This window comes from Sphaerodactylus townsendi, linkage group LG17, assembly GCF_021028975.2.
Source record: "Sphaerodactylus townsendi isolate TG3544 linkage group LG17, MPM_Stown_v2.3, whole genome shotgun sequence".
In the NCBI taxonomy this organism is placed as follows: domain Eukaryota; kingdom Metazoa; phylum Chordata; class Lepidosauria; order Squamata; family Sphaerodactylidae; genus Sphaerodactylus; species Sphaerodactylus townsendi.
The window spans coordinates 3,204,960-3,219,005 of NC_059441.1; the positions used below are offsets into that span (position 1 = coordinate 3,204,960).

At 44.6% G+C, this 14,046-nt stretch overlaps 1 protein-coding gene across 1 annotated transcript in view; it reads right to left on the minus strand.

Moving 5' to 3' along the window:
- DENND4A (DENN domain containing 4A) overlaps positions 1-14,046 on the minus strand; it is a 61,261-nt gene that overhangs the window by 46,792 nt on the left and 423 nt on the right. The window contains 5 exon segments of the mRNA XM_048482082.1: positions 825-1,043; positions 5,681-5,781; positions 10,403-10,578; positions 12,745-12,889; positions 13,589-13,647. Coding sequence (XP_048338039.1) covers positions 825-1,043; positions 5,681-5,781; positions 10,403-10,578; positions 12,745-12,889; positions 13,589-13,647 — 700 coding nt within the window.

The window sequence follows — 14,046 nt, forward strand, 5'->3', positions numbered from 1 at the left end:
TGAGTGGCAATGCTTAAACACTACCCCACGCGGCTCCTATATTTACTAGGTAGACGACGTTTATAGGATGTTTGCCATTGCCTTTCCCGATCACCTGCGCTTTATCCCCAGCAAGCTGAATACTCATTTTACTGACCTTAGAGCAGTGGTGGCGAACCTTTGGCACTCCAGATGTTATGGACTACAATTCCCATCAGCCCCTACAATTGGCCATGCTGGCAGGGGCTGATGGGAATTGTAGTCCATAACATCTGGAGTGCCAAAGGTTCGCCACCACAGCCTTAGAGGGATGGAAGGCTCAGTCGAGCTGGCTACCTGAAACCAAGGTGACGTCACATCACAATGTTTACTAAGCAGGCAATGTTTACAGGATGGTTTGCCATTGCTTTCCCCAGTCATCTACACTTTGCCCAGCAAACGGGATACTCAGGTGACGGACGTTGGAAGGATGCATGGCTGAGTAACCTTGAGCCAGTTACCTGACACCAATTTCCATCGCGATCAAACTCAAGTTGCGAGCAGAGCCTGGCCTGCAATACAGCAGCTGATCACACTGCTCCACGGGAACTGAGAGATGTTTTAGCTGGCTAAGAACCCTCCATCACAGGTGTCAAACTCGCAGCCCTCCAGATGCTATGGAGTACAGTTCCCCTTAATCCCCTGCCAGCATGATGCTGGCAGGGGATATAGGAACTGTACTCCATAACATCTGGAGGGCCGCGAGTTTGACACATTTGCCAGGTGATTCAGGACAATCCCTTACAGTTTCATCCCCTGTATTCTTAAGTCTTTGGCAATTCAAGCATCTGATTCTGCTCCTTTACCTTGTAGTTCAAAGAGAGAGCTGGCATCTGTCGCTGTCTCAGAAGGTGCCTGGGTAATAGGCCTTAGGTAGGACCTGTAGCCTTTCAGCAGTGAGGCCATGAAACAGAGGAACGCCTCCTGGATCTCCATATCTAACAAATGCATCTTCGTTCCCGAATGAAAGTCGTAGTCATTCATAGCCAGTTCCATCAAAGTGTCACCCCTTGGTCTCTGCTGCACTGTGAATGAAGGCGAAAAAGGGAAAACAATGGCCAGCGTGAACATAAAGTGGCTTCTTTTCAGTTCCGGAGGGGCCGCTTCAATGCAAAGGTCATTAGCCTGCCTTGCTAAAATAAAATGACGTAGGTCCCCTTACAGGCGAATGAATGCCAATGTACGTTTTTGCAAACCACGAGCCCACTTTGCCAAATGCGGGCCTTCTCGCTAGACAGCTAGCTGGCAGCAGGAAACAGGTCAGGGGGCCTTACAAAGTGAGCCTGGAAAAGCCAACATGTCAGGGTCCGGGATTGTTAAGTTACATGGCAGAGCGCACATGAACATAAGAACATAAGAACATAAGAACAAGCCAGCTGGATCAGACCAGAGTCCATCTAGTCCTGCTCTCTGCTACTCGCAGTGGCCCACCAGGTGCCTTGGGGAGCTCACATGCAGGATGTGAAAGCAATGGCCTTCTGCGGCTGTTGCTCCCGAGCACCTGGTCTGCTAAGGCACTTGCAATCTGAGATCAAGGAGGATCAAGATTGGGAGCCATAAATCGACTTCTCCTCCATAAATCTGTCCAAGCCCCTTTTAAAGCTATCCAGGTGAGTGGCCAGCACCACCTCCTGTGGCAGCATATTCCAAACACCAATCACACAGTTGCGTGAAGAAGTGTTTCCTTTTATTAGTCCTAATTCTTCCCCCCAGCATTTTCAATGGATGCCCCCTGGAAAAGGTTGTTGATAGCGGAGTGGGATCAGTCAGACAAGCGTACATGCACACACCTGAAAGGAACGACAATGCCTTTTTTGCAGCAAATTAACAAACGGCCAGAGAATTCCCAACAAGGAATTAGTATCAGCCGACCAGCATCCTCTAACATTGGTGACGGTAGCCAAGTTTCTCCTAATTGCTGTGAGGACTTGAAAAGCTAAGCATGAGACTGCAACTGCAACTAACTTCAGCGAGCTGAGACTGCAATGTAAGCGGTTTGATACAATTTGTAGACATCTTAAGCCTCAGAAGGATGGAAGGCTGACTCAGCCTTGAACTGGTTACCTGAAACCGACCTCTATCAGGATCGAACTCAGGTAGTGAGCAGGGGTTTGACTGAAATATCGCAGTTACCATTCTGCACCACAGGGGCTTTACACCACACAATAAATTTGTTAAGACTTAAAAATGCTACGGGATTAACTGCCACCCTGGCTGCTGCAGCAGCAAACTATCACAGATACACCCCACCGGAACTTGAAGACAATTCCGCTAACTTAAGCAGAACTAAATATCTCTTTCTGTCAAAAAGCCCAATGACTACTTGGCTCATTTGTATCCTTGATGTGCAATATGAAACCAGATGACGGTGTGGTTTACTGTGCCACAGGACGGCTCATGAACCTTGGAATGAGTATCTTCAATGACTGCCTAAAAGCACTTTGCTGCCCGCTCAAGACTGCCTAGTTTTTCTGGGATGTCAGAACAGTTAAGTTACTGGGGCCACAGATCTCAAATAACCATTGAGCCACATTTGATATCACAGAACATTAAGCACCAAAGATGGAGGAGAAGGACGCAGGGCTATCACAAGAAAGCTTCAATCGGCCACCTTCTTGGTGGGCATTTTGTTAGGTCACCTACATCTGGCTTAAATATATCCCGCTGTTTAGATAACACGGTGGGGAAGCATGTAGATCACTAGTCTCTGAGAGGAACAAAAGGCCCAGACAAGCTCATTTACATTTGCAGAACTGCAAGTTGCTATGGAAACAATGACAGAATCGGTCTAGGTAAAACTCAGTGACATGTGAACAGAAAAAGGGCAATTTGTGTAGTGCCGAAATAGATACATCACTTAAGATGGGAGGGAGGATCAGAACAGACCTTCTGGCCAACGGCCGTGACACCCTTGTTAAGCATTCTGCCGACAAAATTGTTCACACTGAATCCAACCTGGACATCCTCTTTATGTGGACTACAACTATCAAATAATTATTTCCCGCTGCGTCAACCTGACAATGTGAACAGGTGATTTGCAGAGTTTAAGCACAAAGGCAGGCAAGGCAGAATTTTTAAGAATGAATTATCCTGAGGGTGAAATCCACCAGGGCCCCCATCTTTGTAGCTTCCTATTATTTTAACGGAAGGGCACGGGATTCCAGAAACCACGAAGAGTTTCCTTAGAGAAAAATGAAGCATGAGCAGAAAGGAGAAGGAACTGATGAAGGAAACCAGAACAGATTCCAGTTCTCCTGAACAGAGATCCAGCAAAACTACATTTTGTGGCTGCAATTAAAGCCACCTTCACAGCAACTCTGATATCTTAGCTGCAGCCCCAATTCTGGAATCTCCAGGAAAAAACACTTGTTTCTAGCGCAGTGATGGCGAACCTTTTCGAGACTGAGTGCCCAAACTGCAACCCAAAACCCATTTATTTATCGCAAAGTGCCAACACGGCAATTTAACCCAACAATGGAGGTTTAGTTTAGAAAAAATGGTTGGCGCCAAGGCCTGCGTTACTCGGGAGTAAGCTTGGTGGTAGTTGGTGGCTTTGCTTTGAAGCACCGTGCAACTCTTCCAACAGATGAATCACGACCCTAGGAGAGTTTACTCAGAAGCAAGCCCAATTGCCAGCAACGAGCTTACTCCCAGGTAAAGGATCATGCTTTAATTCTCCGCATGAAAATCAGTGGGGTTTAATAGCGCTTAACAGGGTTACCTACACTGCTTCCCCAAAACCAGGTCTTAGGTTTAATGCTAATAATCTCCCTGAAATAATTACAGTATTATCACATGACAAACTCTGTGCATGCGTGCCCACAGAGAGGGCTCTGAGTGCCACCTCTGGCACCCGTGCCATAGGTTCGCCACCACTGTTCTAGCGTCTAAACCAGTGGTGGGATTCTAAAAATTTAGTAACCGGTTCGCCCACCCCACCCCTCCCGCTGCATGCCCCCCTTGCCGCACCCTCCCCCTTGCTGCACCCCACTTACCTTAGCCAGCGGAGGAGGGTGGCAGGGTCTTGGGCAGGCTGGTGGGACTGGGCTGCAGGCCATCCCTTGGCCTGGCCCTCCAGCCAGAGCAGCCTGGCGGGGCCTGGCCAAGGAGGCCGTCACAGGCCGACCCTCGGTGTGGATGCGCCAGGCTGCTCCAGCTGAAGGGATGGGCCGAGAGGACAGGGCTGCGGCGCCCCCCCCCCTCCCAGCCTTTGTTCAGGCTGCCTCCTGCCCTCCCCAGGAGGTGGTCTGAATGAAGACTGGGGGGACAGGGCTCGGGCAAGCGCTTGCATGGTACAGTCCAGGAGCTGGCCTAGCGCCGTAAGTACCCCCCCCCCCCCCCCCCCCGCAGCCAGTGGTGGGATTACAACTGGTTCGCCGAACGAAGTGAAAAATTAGCTACCGGTTCTACCGAACCAGTGTGAAACGGCTGAATCCCACCACTGACCTAAACTCATTCTAAACATTATTCCCATTGTTCGTATTTCAGAAACAGTTATTTGCCTTTTGTTGTTCTAATGTTGTAATTTGCTTTGCGTTTCAACAAGGAAAGTGGATGATAAATGAAGCAAATAAATAAGTCCCTTGCATGTCGCTGGCTACCTTACAGTAAACTGAACAAGATTTTTATGAACTTTTTTCCTAAAATACAGTTGAAAATTCTTTATGTTCATGACCATATGTTTCTCCATATGCAGACATAATGGGAAACATACTTTACAATACAACATAACATACCATGTTGTGTCACTGCTGGGTTAAGTTTATCAGGAACAATAGGCACATTTGTTTTTTAAAAATCTAAACTTCGGTGTCTATATGGACTGGTCTCATTTTTATCTACATTTTATCATTTTATCTAGTTTTCATTAAGATAGCAGCAACTATAAAAGGTACAACGGAGAGATGCTGAAACCTGTGAGTCTGTCTGATACTGAAGAAGAAGAAGAAGAAGAAGAAGAAGAAGAAGAAGAAGAAGGAGGAGGAGGAGGAGGAGGAGGAGGAGGAGGAGGAGGAGTTTGGATTTATATCCCCCCTTTCTCTCCTGTAGGAGACTCAAAGGGGCTTACAATCTCTTTGCACATCCCCCCTCACAACAAACACCCTGTGAGGTGGGAGGGGCCGAGAGAGCTCCGAGAAGCTGTACCCAAGGTCACCCAGCTGGCATGTGTGGGAGTGTACAGGCTAATCTGAATTCCCCAGATAAACCTCCACAGCTCAAGTGGCAGAGCGGGGAATCAAACCGGGTTCCTCCAGATCAGAATGCACCTGCTCTTAGCCACTACGCCACTGCTGCTCCAGATATGTTTGCAGATATGAGAATATAAACCATTTATTCTGCCAAACAAAACAGCTTCAGGGTGCCAACAGGACAATGCCCAGAAACGGTACAAGGGCCGTGAAATTTATTAGAAAAGGACCAGAAGCAGACTAAATAATAACAATATTGAATAAAGCACAAGGAAGAATAATTGGCTCATGAATAACAGACCTCTTCCACGTTACTTCCTCTTAAAAATATACCATCTGTATCAAATAAGAGGCAATCTATGTTTTGTCTTGTGTTTAAGTGAACTAAAGTCACCTCCCCTCACTAAACAGCACACATTTCTACTACAGTGAACCAAAGTAAACACCAATCTTTGGGTCATTTCCTCACTTACGTTCTGCTAGCTGCTGATACAAGTTATTTAAAGTGTTCAACAGGTTTTTGCAAGGTTTCTTCGGCAAGATCTTCCAGGCAATATTTCTCTTCTCTCCGGGTCTAAAACAAGAAGACACATTTAATACTTACAGAGAAAAGCATCAGGTTATTTTTAAAATTCTTCGTCAGGTAACTGAGAACAACAACTGTAAAGGTGTACTCATACTTGGAAATAATTACCATATGCAAAAAAAGTCTAAATGCAATGTGTCTCTTTTTAACGCATGCAAAGAGATGGCATTTCGTACCAGTGTTTTGTGCTGCTCTGAGGTGAGCAATGCTCCTTGAAACCCTTGCACAATGTGCAGGGATTCCCCTCCCCCTTTTCTGTAGGAAGCAGTAAGCATACAATTTGTTTCTATTAATATTTTAAATGTTCTCCATTCCTTTGTCTCCATCCTAATTGATTCAGTGTTTCATATCCCAGTTCTTAGACCTGCTGCCTCTGGGTAATGGCTAGTTTCATCTGTGTTTTCTTTTATGTGGGTGAGAGTTAGACAGCCTGTTACCTGAAATCCAAAATGGCTTACTGATGTTTCACTTTTGATGTGGAGGGGTGTGGAATTGAACACTCTCACCTCCCTTGGATAACAACACGTTCAACAGCGTATGTAGCAGAATAGTCGAGGCTGGTGCCCAATTTCTGGTGCCTGAGGAAGGGATCGACTAGAACAGCGGTTCTCAACCTGTGGGTCGTGACCCCTTCGGGGGTCGAATGACCCTTTCCCAGGGGTTGCCTAAGACCATTGGAAAACACATATTTCCGATAGGAACCGAGACACAAATAATTTTATGGTTGGGGGTCACCACAACATGAGGAACTGTATGAAAGGGTCGTGGCATTAGGAAGGTTGAGAACCACTGGACTAGAAAGCCTGGGAGTTGTGCCAAAGATCGGATCATCTGGCTCGGGTTAGTATCCAGGTCAATCTGGCCAGAGGAGGGCAAGGGAGGCAGGCAACCAAGCTGTGCAGGATCTTCCCCCTTCTGTCCATTTTCAGCAGTCCTTTTCAGCTGTCCATTTCGAGCAGTCCAAGCTAAAGTTCAATTTGTTCTTGCTTCCCTATCCTCAACTGTATACCTTCTGCAGCAGTGGCGTAGGAGGTTAAGAGCTCGTGAGGAGCAGCAGTGGCGTAGGAGGTTAAGAGCTCGTGTATCTAATCTGGAGGAACCGGGTTTGATTCCCAGCTCTGCCGCCTGAGCTGTGGAGGCTTATCTGGGGGATTCAGATTAGCCTGTGCACTCCCACACACGCCAGCTGGGTGACCTTGGGCTAGTCACAGCTTCTCGGAGCTCTCTCAGCCCCACCTACCTCACAGGGTGTTTGTTGTGAGGGGGGAAGGGCAAGGAGATTGTCAGCCCCTTTGAGTCTCCTGCAGGGAGAAAGGGGGGATATAAATCCAAACACTTCTTCTTCTTGTGACAATTATCTGGTAATATTGTTCCTGATCTCACCTGACCTTATATGACTTTTGCTCAAATGCCCTCAGGACCTTGCAATGGACTAAGGTTGGCAGTTGGTTTGCAGAACAGGGAAAGAATTTCACCCGGCTCCCTGACTGGCTGTGCAGGGTGGGTTTTTATTGTGTCTGTTTTATTAGATTTCTATCCCGCCCTTTCCCAGCTCCGTGCTGCTTACAGCAATCAAAATACAAATATGAGATAAAGGAATAAAAACATATAAAATATATACTACTATCAATACTAATACATACATGTTTACTTCTTACTTAAAATTAGAAGATAGCTGTCATGTCTAACTTTCAACGCACATATTATCAAAATTAGTGTCAGTCAATCATTATTACAGTCAGAGACCAGCATAAGGTAAATGAAATAGAACTAAAAGGACAAGATACAGTAAAACAGTACACGTATGTCTAAAAAGCAAAAACTACTGGTAAAAGGAAATTGGGAACACGAAAAGGTATGGGAACATAACAGGAATTGGATAAAAGCATAAATACTAAAAAGAAATAAAAGCTTAAAGTCTCTAAAAGAACTATAAAAAGGGGGATAGGCCCAGGGGAACAATAAACTGTTAAACTGAAGGTATTGTTATCAAGTTATTAAGCCAGTTTTATTGCACACCATCCTGCAACGTACTTCAAGTGCTGCTACACGGAACCTGGCCACAATGTATGTTACAATTAGCATTTTCCAGCAGGGGTCACAACCTCCTAATATTTTGTTTTGTTTTGACAAGTCTGTGGGACTACTGTTGGTTCATTAGTCACACTCAAGTTTAGCAATGGGCAGAAATTGTACCCTGGGAAAAAATATGATGGCTTTCCTACAAACAACTGGGAAGTCTCAGGGAATGAGGCTTGGGCAATACTTCTTCCATTGAGAGAACTAAGTCCATGCCCCACAGTGAGAGGTCGGGGGCTGAAGGATTTATTTATTATCTCCTTGGAATCAGGAGTCAACCCTCCATCTAGGGTTGCCCGGCAGTGGCATAGCCTGCTCACAACTGCCCTCTTTAATCCAAAATAATGAACATTCTGCTCCACAGGTGTCAAACTCGTGGCCCTCCAGATGTTATGGACTACAGTTCCCATCATCCCCTGCCAGCATGAGTTTGACGCCTATCTGCTCCATAATGGAATGAATCTGCTTCAAAGCCAGGCCATATGCCTGGCTATTATCTCCTTGCCCGCTGCACATTTGGGGACTCTGCTGATCCTTCATCTCCAAGAGAATCTGAATATTATTATTATTATTATTATTATTATTATTATTATTATTATTATTATTATTATTATTATTGTTGTTGTTGTTGTTGTTGTTGTTGTTGTTGTTGTTGTTGTTATTTATTGGGTTTATAGACCGCCCTCCCCCGAAGGGCTCAGGGCGGTGTACAGTAAATAGATAGAGCACAGTCAAATTAAAATACAATAAATATGAATTAAGATGGCTCTAATAAAAATAAACCCAAATAGCTGAAGAAGAAGAAGAAGAAGAAGAAGAAGAAGAAGAAGAAGAAGAAGAAGAAGAAGAAGAAGAAGAAGAAGAAGAAGAAGAAGAAGAAGAAGAAGAAGAAGAAGAAGAAGAAGAGGAGGAAGAGGAAGAGGAGGAGTTTGGATTTATATCCCCCCTTTCTCTCCTGCAGGAGACTCAAAGGGGCTGACAATCTCCTTGCCCTTCCCCCCTCACAACAAACACTCTGTGAGGTAGGTGGGGCTGAGAGAGCTCCGAGAAGCTGTGACTAGCCCAAGGTCACCCAGCTGGCGTGTGTGGGAGTGTACAGGCTAATCTGAATTCCCCAGATAAGCCTCCACAGCTCAGGTGGCAGAGCGGAGAATCAAACCCGGTTCCTCCAGATAAGATACACTGCTGCTCTAGTAAGTGCCCTAGCTGCCCTCGTAAGTGAATCAAAAAACACAAATCTTCAGCAGAACACCAAAGGAGCTCAGGTGCAATAGTTTATCTATGATAAATTGAACCAATGCCATGTTAACATTATAATCAACTTCTTTAATCACTATTCTCCCTTCTCAGAGAACCCGGGGAATTGTAGTTTGTTATTTTCGGAGGGAGATCCGTTGGGGATCTTTAATGGAGAACTCTTACCCACAGTACCAAACAACAATTCCCATGATCCTTTGGGAGGTCATGACAATTACATTGGCATAGGTGGGTAGTGCGTTAGGTCTTTAACGCTTATTTCTCAATGCGTCACAGAAAGTGCTAACTGCATTTTCCATCTCCTTGGGAAAAAAGACTGCTGATCAGTTGGTATCATCTTCCAGCCCAGGTAACCCACAAAGATTACCATATGTGTTTTAGCAAAGCTACAAGCTGAGAGCAGTTACACTCAATGGAAAATAGAGATTGCCCACGATATTTGCTTCCTTTAGAGACAAGTTTCTTCAAGCATCTTTCTCCCCAACCAAGCCTGCAAAGGCCAGACCACCAAGAACAACAAGAAAAAAAGTTATCTCCGTTCTGCTTTCAAACTGTGTGGTCCTTAGGCAGGGCCCTTTATCCACATAAGACTCAATGGAGGCTTTGAGAAAAGCTTCCAGATTTTCACACGGCTGACATAATTAAGGGGAAACAATTTGGAAATTATTTAGAAGATTAAAGTCATTTTATTGGCCAGGGAAAACTGCTGAGGCAAACTCTGTGTCTGTGAGATCCTTTAATAACAGGGAACAGCGTGGGGAAGTGGAGCATCGCAGGATTGGCCCACACATACATCTTTACCCTTTAATAAGCTGGTTTCCTGGAGAGGCAGCAGAAGAATTTTCCAAATAAAATAAATAAAATAATAAGGGAGTTGCTAAGAACACGACTTCAACCTCTCCAACAATTCAGAATTAGAACAGCCCTACATAGAATCACAGAGATAATGTATACAAAATGCTCTGAATGGCTATGTTAATATTTATCACACATCAGGGAATTATTATTATTACTACGGTGACATGCGTGTGAGAACGAGCCACCACAAATCTACTGTCACAGACAGAATGATACTCTCAAATCAAACATTTTCCAGAGGAGTCGATTCACATGTTCAGCTATAAGTCAGCAAGTGGCACAGATGTCCATGGGAAAAGACAATGTGGTTTTCTTCTTTGGGTAAGCAGCACAAGGAGCGGGAGAAAACGAGATTGCATTGCTGCCCTGCTGATAAATTAGTGCAGTACGGTAAACAAAAGTACTTAATGCTTACTGTGAAATGGTGTTCGTATCTAGGTCGACGCAGCTAACATCTGGTGGAGGGTCATAGAGATCAAAGTATCTTGAATCAATTCCCACAATAAACGGGCAGGGTGCCGTCAAAACATCTGCCAGGGCCAGAGGGCAAAGAGGAATGTACGGGCATGGCCAGTGGAAAGGAAATATCATCTTGTTTAAAAAGAGAGGAAAACACATGCATTGGGTATAAATAACCAGAAAAGCCCACAGTCGGTTATCTCCCATATAAAGCACATCTAGCACGAGCATTAGTTATCAACAATGAAACTCTCATTTGTTTGCTGTGGGACAGGTATTGAGTCCCTTCGTGAAAAAGTTAATTATTTGGTCTTGTGAAGAGGGAGGGGGTGGAGTTTATACCCTGCTTTTCTCAAGCAAAAGGAGTCTTAAAGCAGCTTATAAACTCCTTCCCTTCTCTTTCCACAACAGACACCCTGTGAGGCAGATGGGGCAGAGAGTCCTCAGAGAACTGTGGTCACCCAGCACGCTTTCTGTGTCGGAGTGGGGAATCAAACCCTGTTCACCAGATTCGAGTCCACTGCTCACGCGGAGGGTGTCGTGCCTCCGGACTGTTCAATAACGAGACTTCGTGTGCAAACGGTTTCCTTTATTGGAAACAGCATCAGGATTGAGCATTCAGACTCTAATCTGGAGAAACGGGTTTGATTCCCCACTCCTTCACATGAGCAGCAGACTTTTATCTGGTGAACTGGATTCGTTTCCCCGCTCTTAGGCATGAAGCCTGCTGGGTGACCTTGGGCTAGTCACAGTTCTCTCAGAAATCTCTCAGCCCCAGCTACCTCACAAGATGCCTGTTGTGTGTGTGTGGAGGGGGAGAGGCAATTGTGTGCCTCTTTGAGACTCCTATGGGTAGGAAAAAGCAGGGTATAAATACCAACTTTTTTCTTCAATATATTCTCTCCCACCCCCTGATGCAAAATCTGATGGCTTTAGGCACCAGATAATTACTTTTTAAAAAGTTGTCTAAGGCTTTTCCTGGCTGTCTGTTTGTATTTAATTATCTTTCTTGTGCCCCTGTAGACCATATGGTTACTATGGTTGGTTAATATGCATAGCGAAATTGAATTATTAATCTGACGCTTTTTTTTTGCTAATGAGCTTTAATTATTTATCTGCTGCTGGATATTTATTACTGTATATACTCGTGTATAAGTCAAATTTTTCAGCACATTTTTTGTGCTGAAAAAGCTCCCCTCGACTTATATGCGAGTCAGGTGCATTTAAAAAATATTTTAGGGTTTTTACTTTGTCGGTCACCAGGGAGCACAGCTTTTAGGCTAGCGGCACCAAAATTTCAGGGATTTTTCAAGAGACTCTCCTGATGATACCACCCAAGTTTGGTAAAGTGTGGTTCAGGGGGTCCAAAGTTATGGATCCCCAAAAGGGGTGGTCCATCCCCAGAGGTGGGATCCAACCAGTTCTCACCACTTCTCTAGAAGTGGTTACTAATTTTTTCTGAGTGCCGAGAAGGGGTTACTAAAGCAACCTCCCTGCCCAACAGGGACTGGAGGTGCGTGTGTGTGACGGCGCCACTGTTTGAATCCCACCACCATCGGAACCTGTTATTAAAATTTTTGGATGTCACCACTGCCCATTCCCCATTGTTTCCATTGGGAGCTAATAGTAGATGGGGCTACCCTTTTGGAGGTCCATAACTTTGGACCCCCTGAACCAAACTTTACCAAGATGGGTGGTTTCATCAGGAGGGTCTCCTAAAGATACTCTGAAATGTTGGTACTGCTAACATAAACATTCCTCCCTGACCAAAAATCCAGTTTTGAAGGATTTTAACTCTTGTGTTTTAGCTCGGTTGCTGGTTGAGCTAATGTTTTTGTACTTTTAAAGTTATTGTTGAAACCATATTGTTTTTGTTGACTTCCTTTTCCACTTACAGAGCTAGTTTACTGTTTTTCTTTGAAATAAATATTCAAAAACATTTAACCTACTGATGCCTCAATTAATTTAATTTTATTGGTATCTATTTTTATTTTTGAAATCTACCAGTAGCTGCTACATTTCCCACCCTCGACTTATACATGAGTCAATAAGTTTTCCCAGTTTTTTGTGGAAAAATTAGGTGCCTCGACTTATATGCAAGTCGACTTATACATGAGTATATACAGTATACTTTTCCAACACGTCATTTGTATTTGATAATGAATGGTAATGTTTATATCTTTTATTGTTGGAAACAGGTCAAGTTTTAAACTGAGAATGAAGTATAAAACCACCAACTAATAAAAAAAATTTCACTTGCAGATATCAGGAAGTTCCCAATAAAATGAAAATACTCACAGAGACAAGTGCTTCCGTCACGCTTGTTAGAACAGAAGGTCGTAAAGAATGGATTAGGATCTTATGTTCAGTCACTGCAAACACAAGGAGATTTACTGCATTCTCAGGTCCGAGATTCTGTAGGAGAGTAGAAAACTTGCCTCCGCTATCAAAGAAGAAAAGCCCAGAGATTGCTGAGTAGTACTAATATTATACAATACTGAAAATAGGGATGTAGAGACAATATTAATACAATTTGTCACTCTTCCTAGCAGAGGCATAGCTGGGCCAGAGTGCGCCCGATGCACACTCTGTGTTTTCTGCCCCCCCCCCCCCCCAGCGCCCTGCCCCCCGGCCCCACACATTAACTTACCTTAGTTCAGCCTGGAAAAGCGACCTGTTCCCTTCAGACTTAAAACAGCCTGGTGGGAACTATACTTCCCATGAGACCTTGGGGCTTGCAAGGTCTCCTGGGAAGTGTAGTTCCCACTAGGCTGTTTTCAAGTCTGAAGGGAACAAGCCGCTTCTTCAACCTGCACTATTTCAATAAGGTAAGTGTGGGTGTGGGGGCAGGCGCTGCGGGGGGTGGGAGAGTGGGGTGCTGTGTGGGGCAGGGGTGATTTCCCCCTGGCACGTGCCCAGTGCAACGAACACACCCCGGCCCCCTGGTAGCTATGCCTCTGCTTCCTAGGGGAAACCATATTTTAAACAATCTTAATTTCTTTTCCTTAACATGCAAATGAAATTAATTTTTTTGTTCCAAATGCTTGCCCTCTTTTTTTTGTTCCCTTATAACATCTACTTTCTCAAACTGCTGCACATCCCTCAGCTAATGAACACATGATAAAATTGTATTTTTACTTGCCTCAGTGGTAGAGGTGATGATATAGGTTGACTAAGGAGCAAACTGTCGTGAGGTGATAGCTTTAGAAAAAATAAAAATAAAAGCAGTTTTTAATATGCACATTATGTTATGGACACCAGACACCTATGACAGCACTTTTTTGAATGTATTTTTATCTGGTATTGCAGAGCTTGGTCAAATTTAGCAATGATGTATGTGGGAAACAGCTACTGATTCCTAGAAAATGCACCCTTTATTTACGACACTGAGCCTGATTAAAGACTTGACAAAGTATTTGGTAAAGGATGCTGACATGTTAAGCAGGTACTACCGGTACTAAAACATAGGTGTCAAACTCACGGCCCTCCAGATGTTATAGACTACAGTTCCCATCATCCCCTGCCAGCACATTGCTGGCAGGGGGTGATGGGAACTGTAGTCCATAACATCTGGAGGGCCGTGAGTTTGACACCTATGTA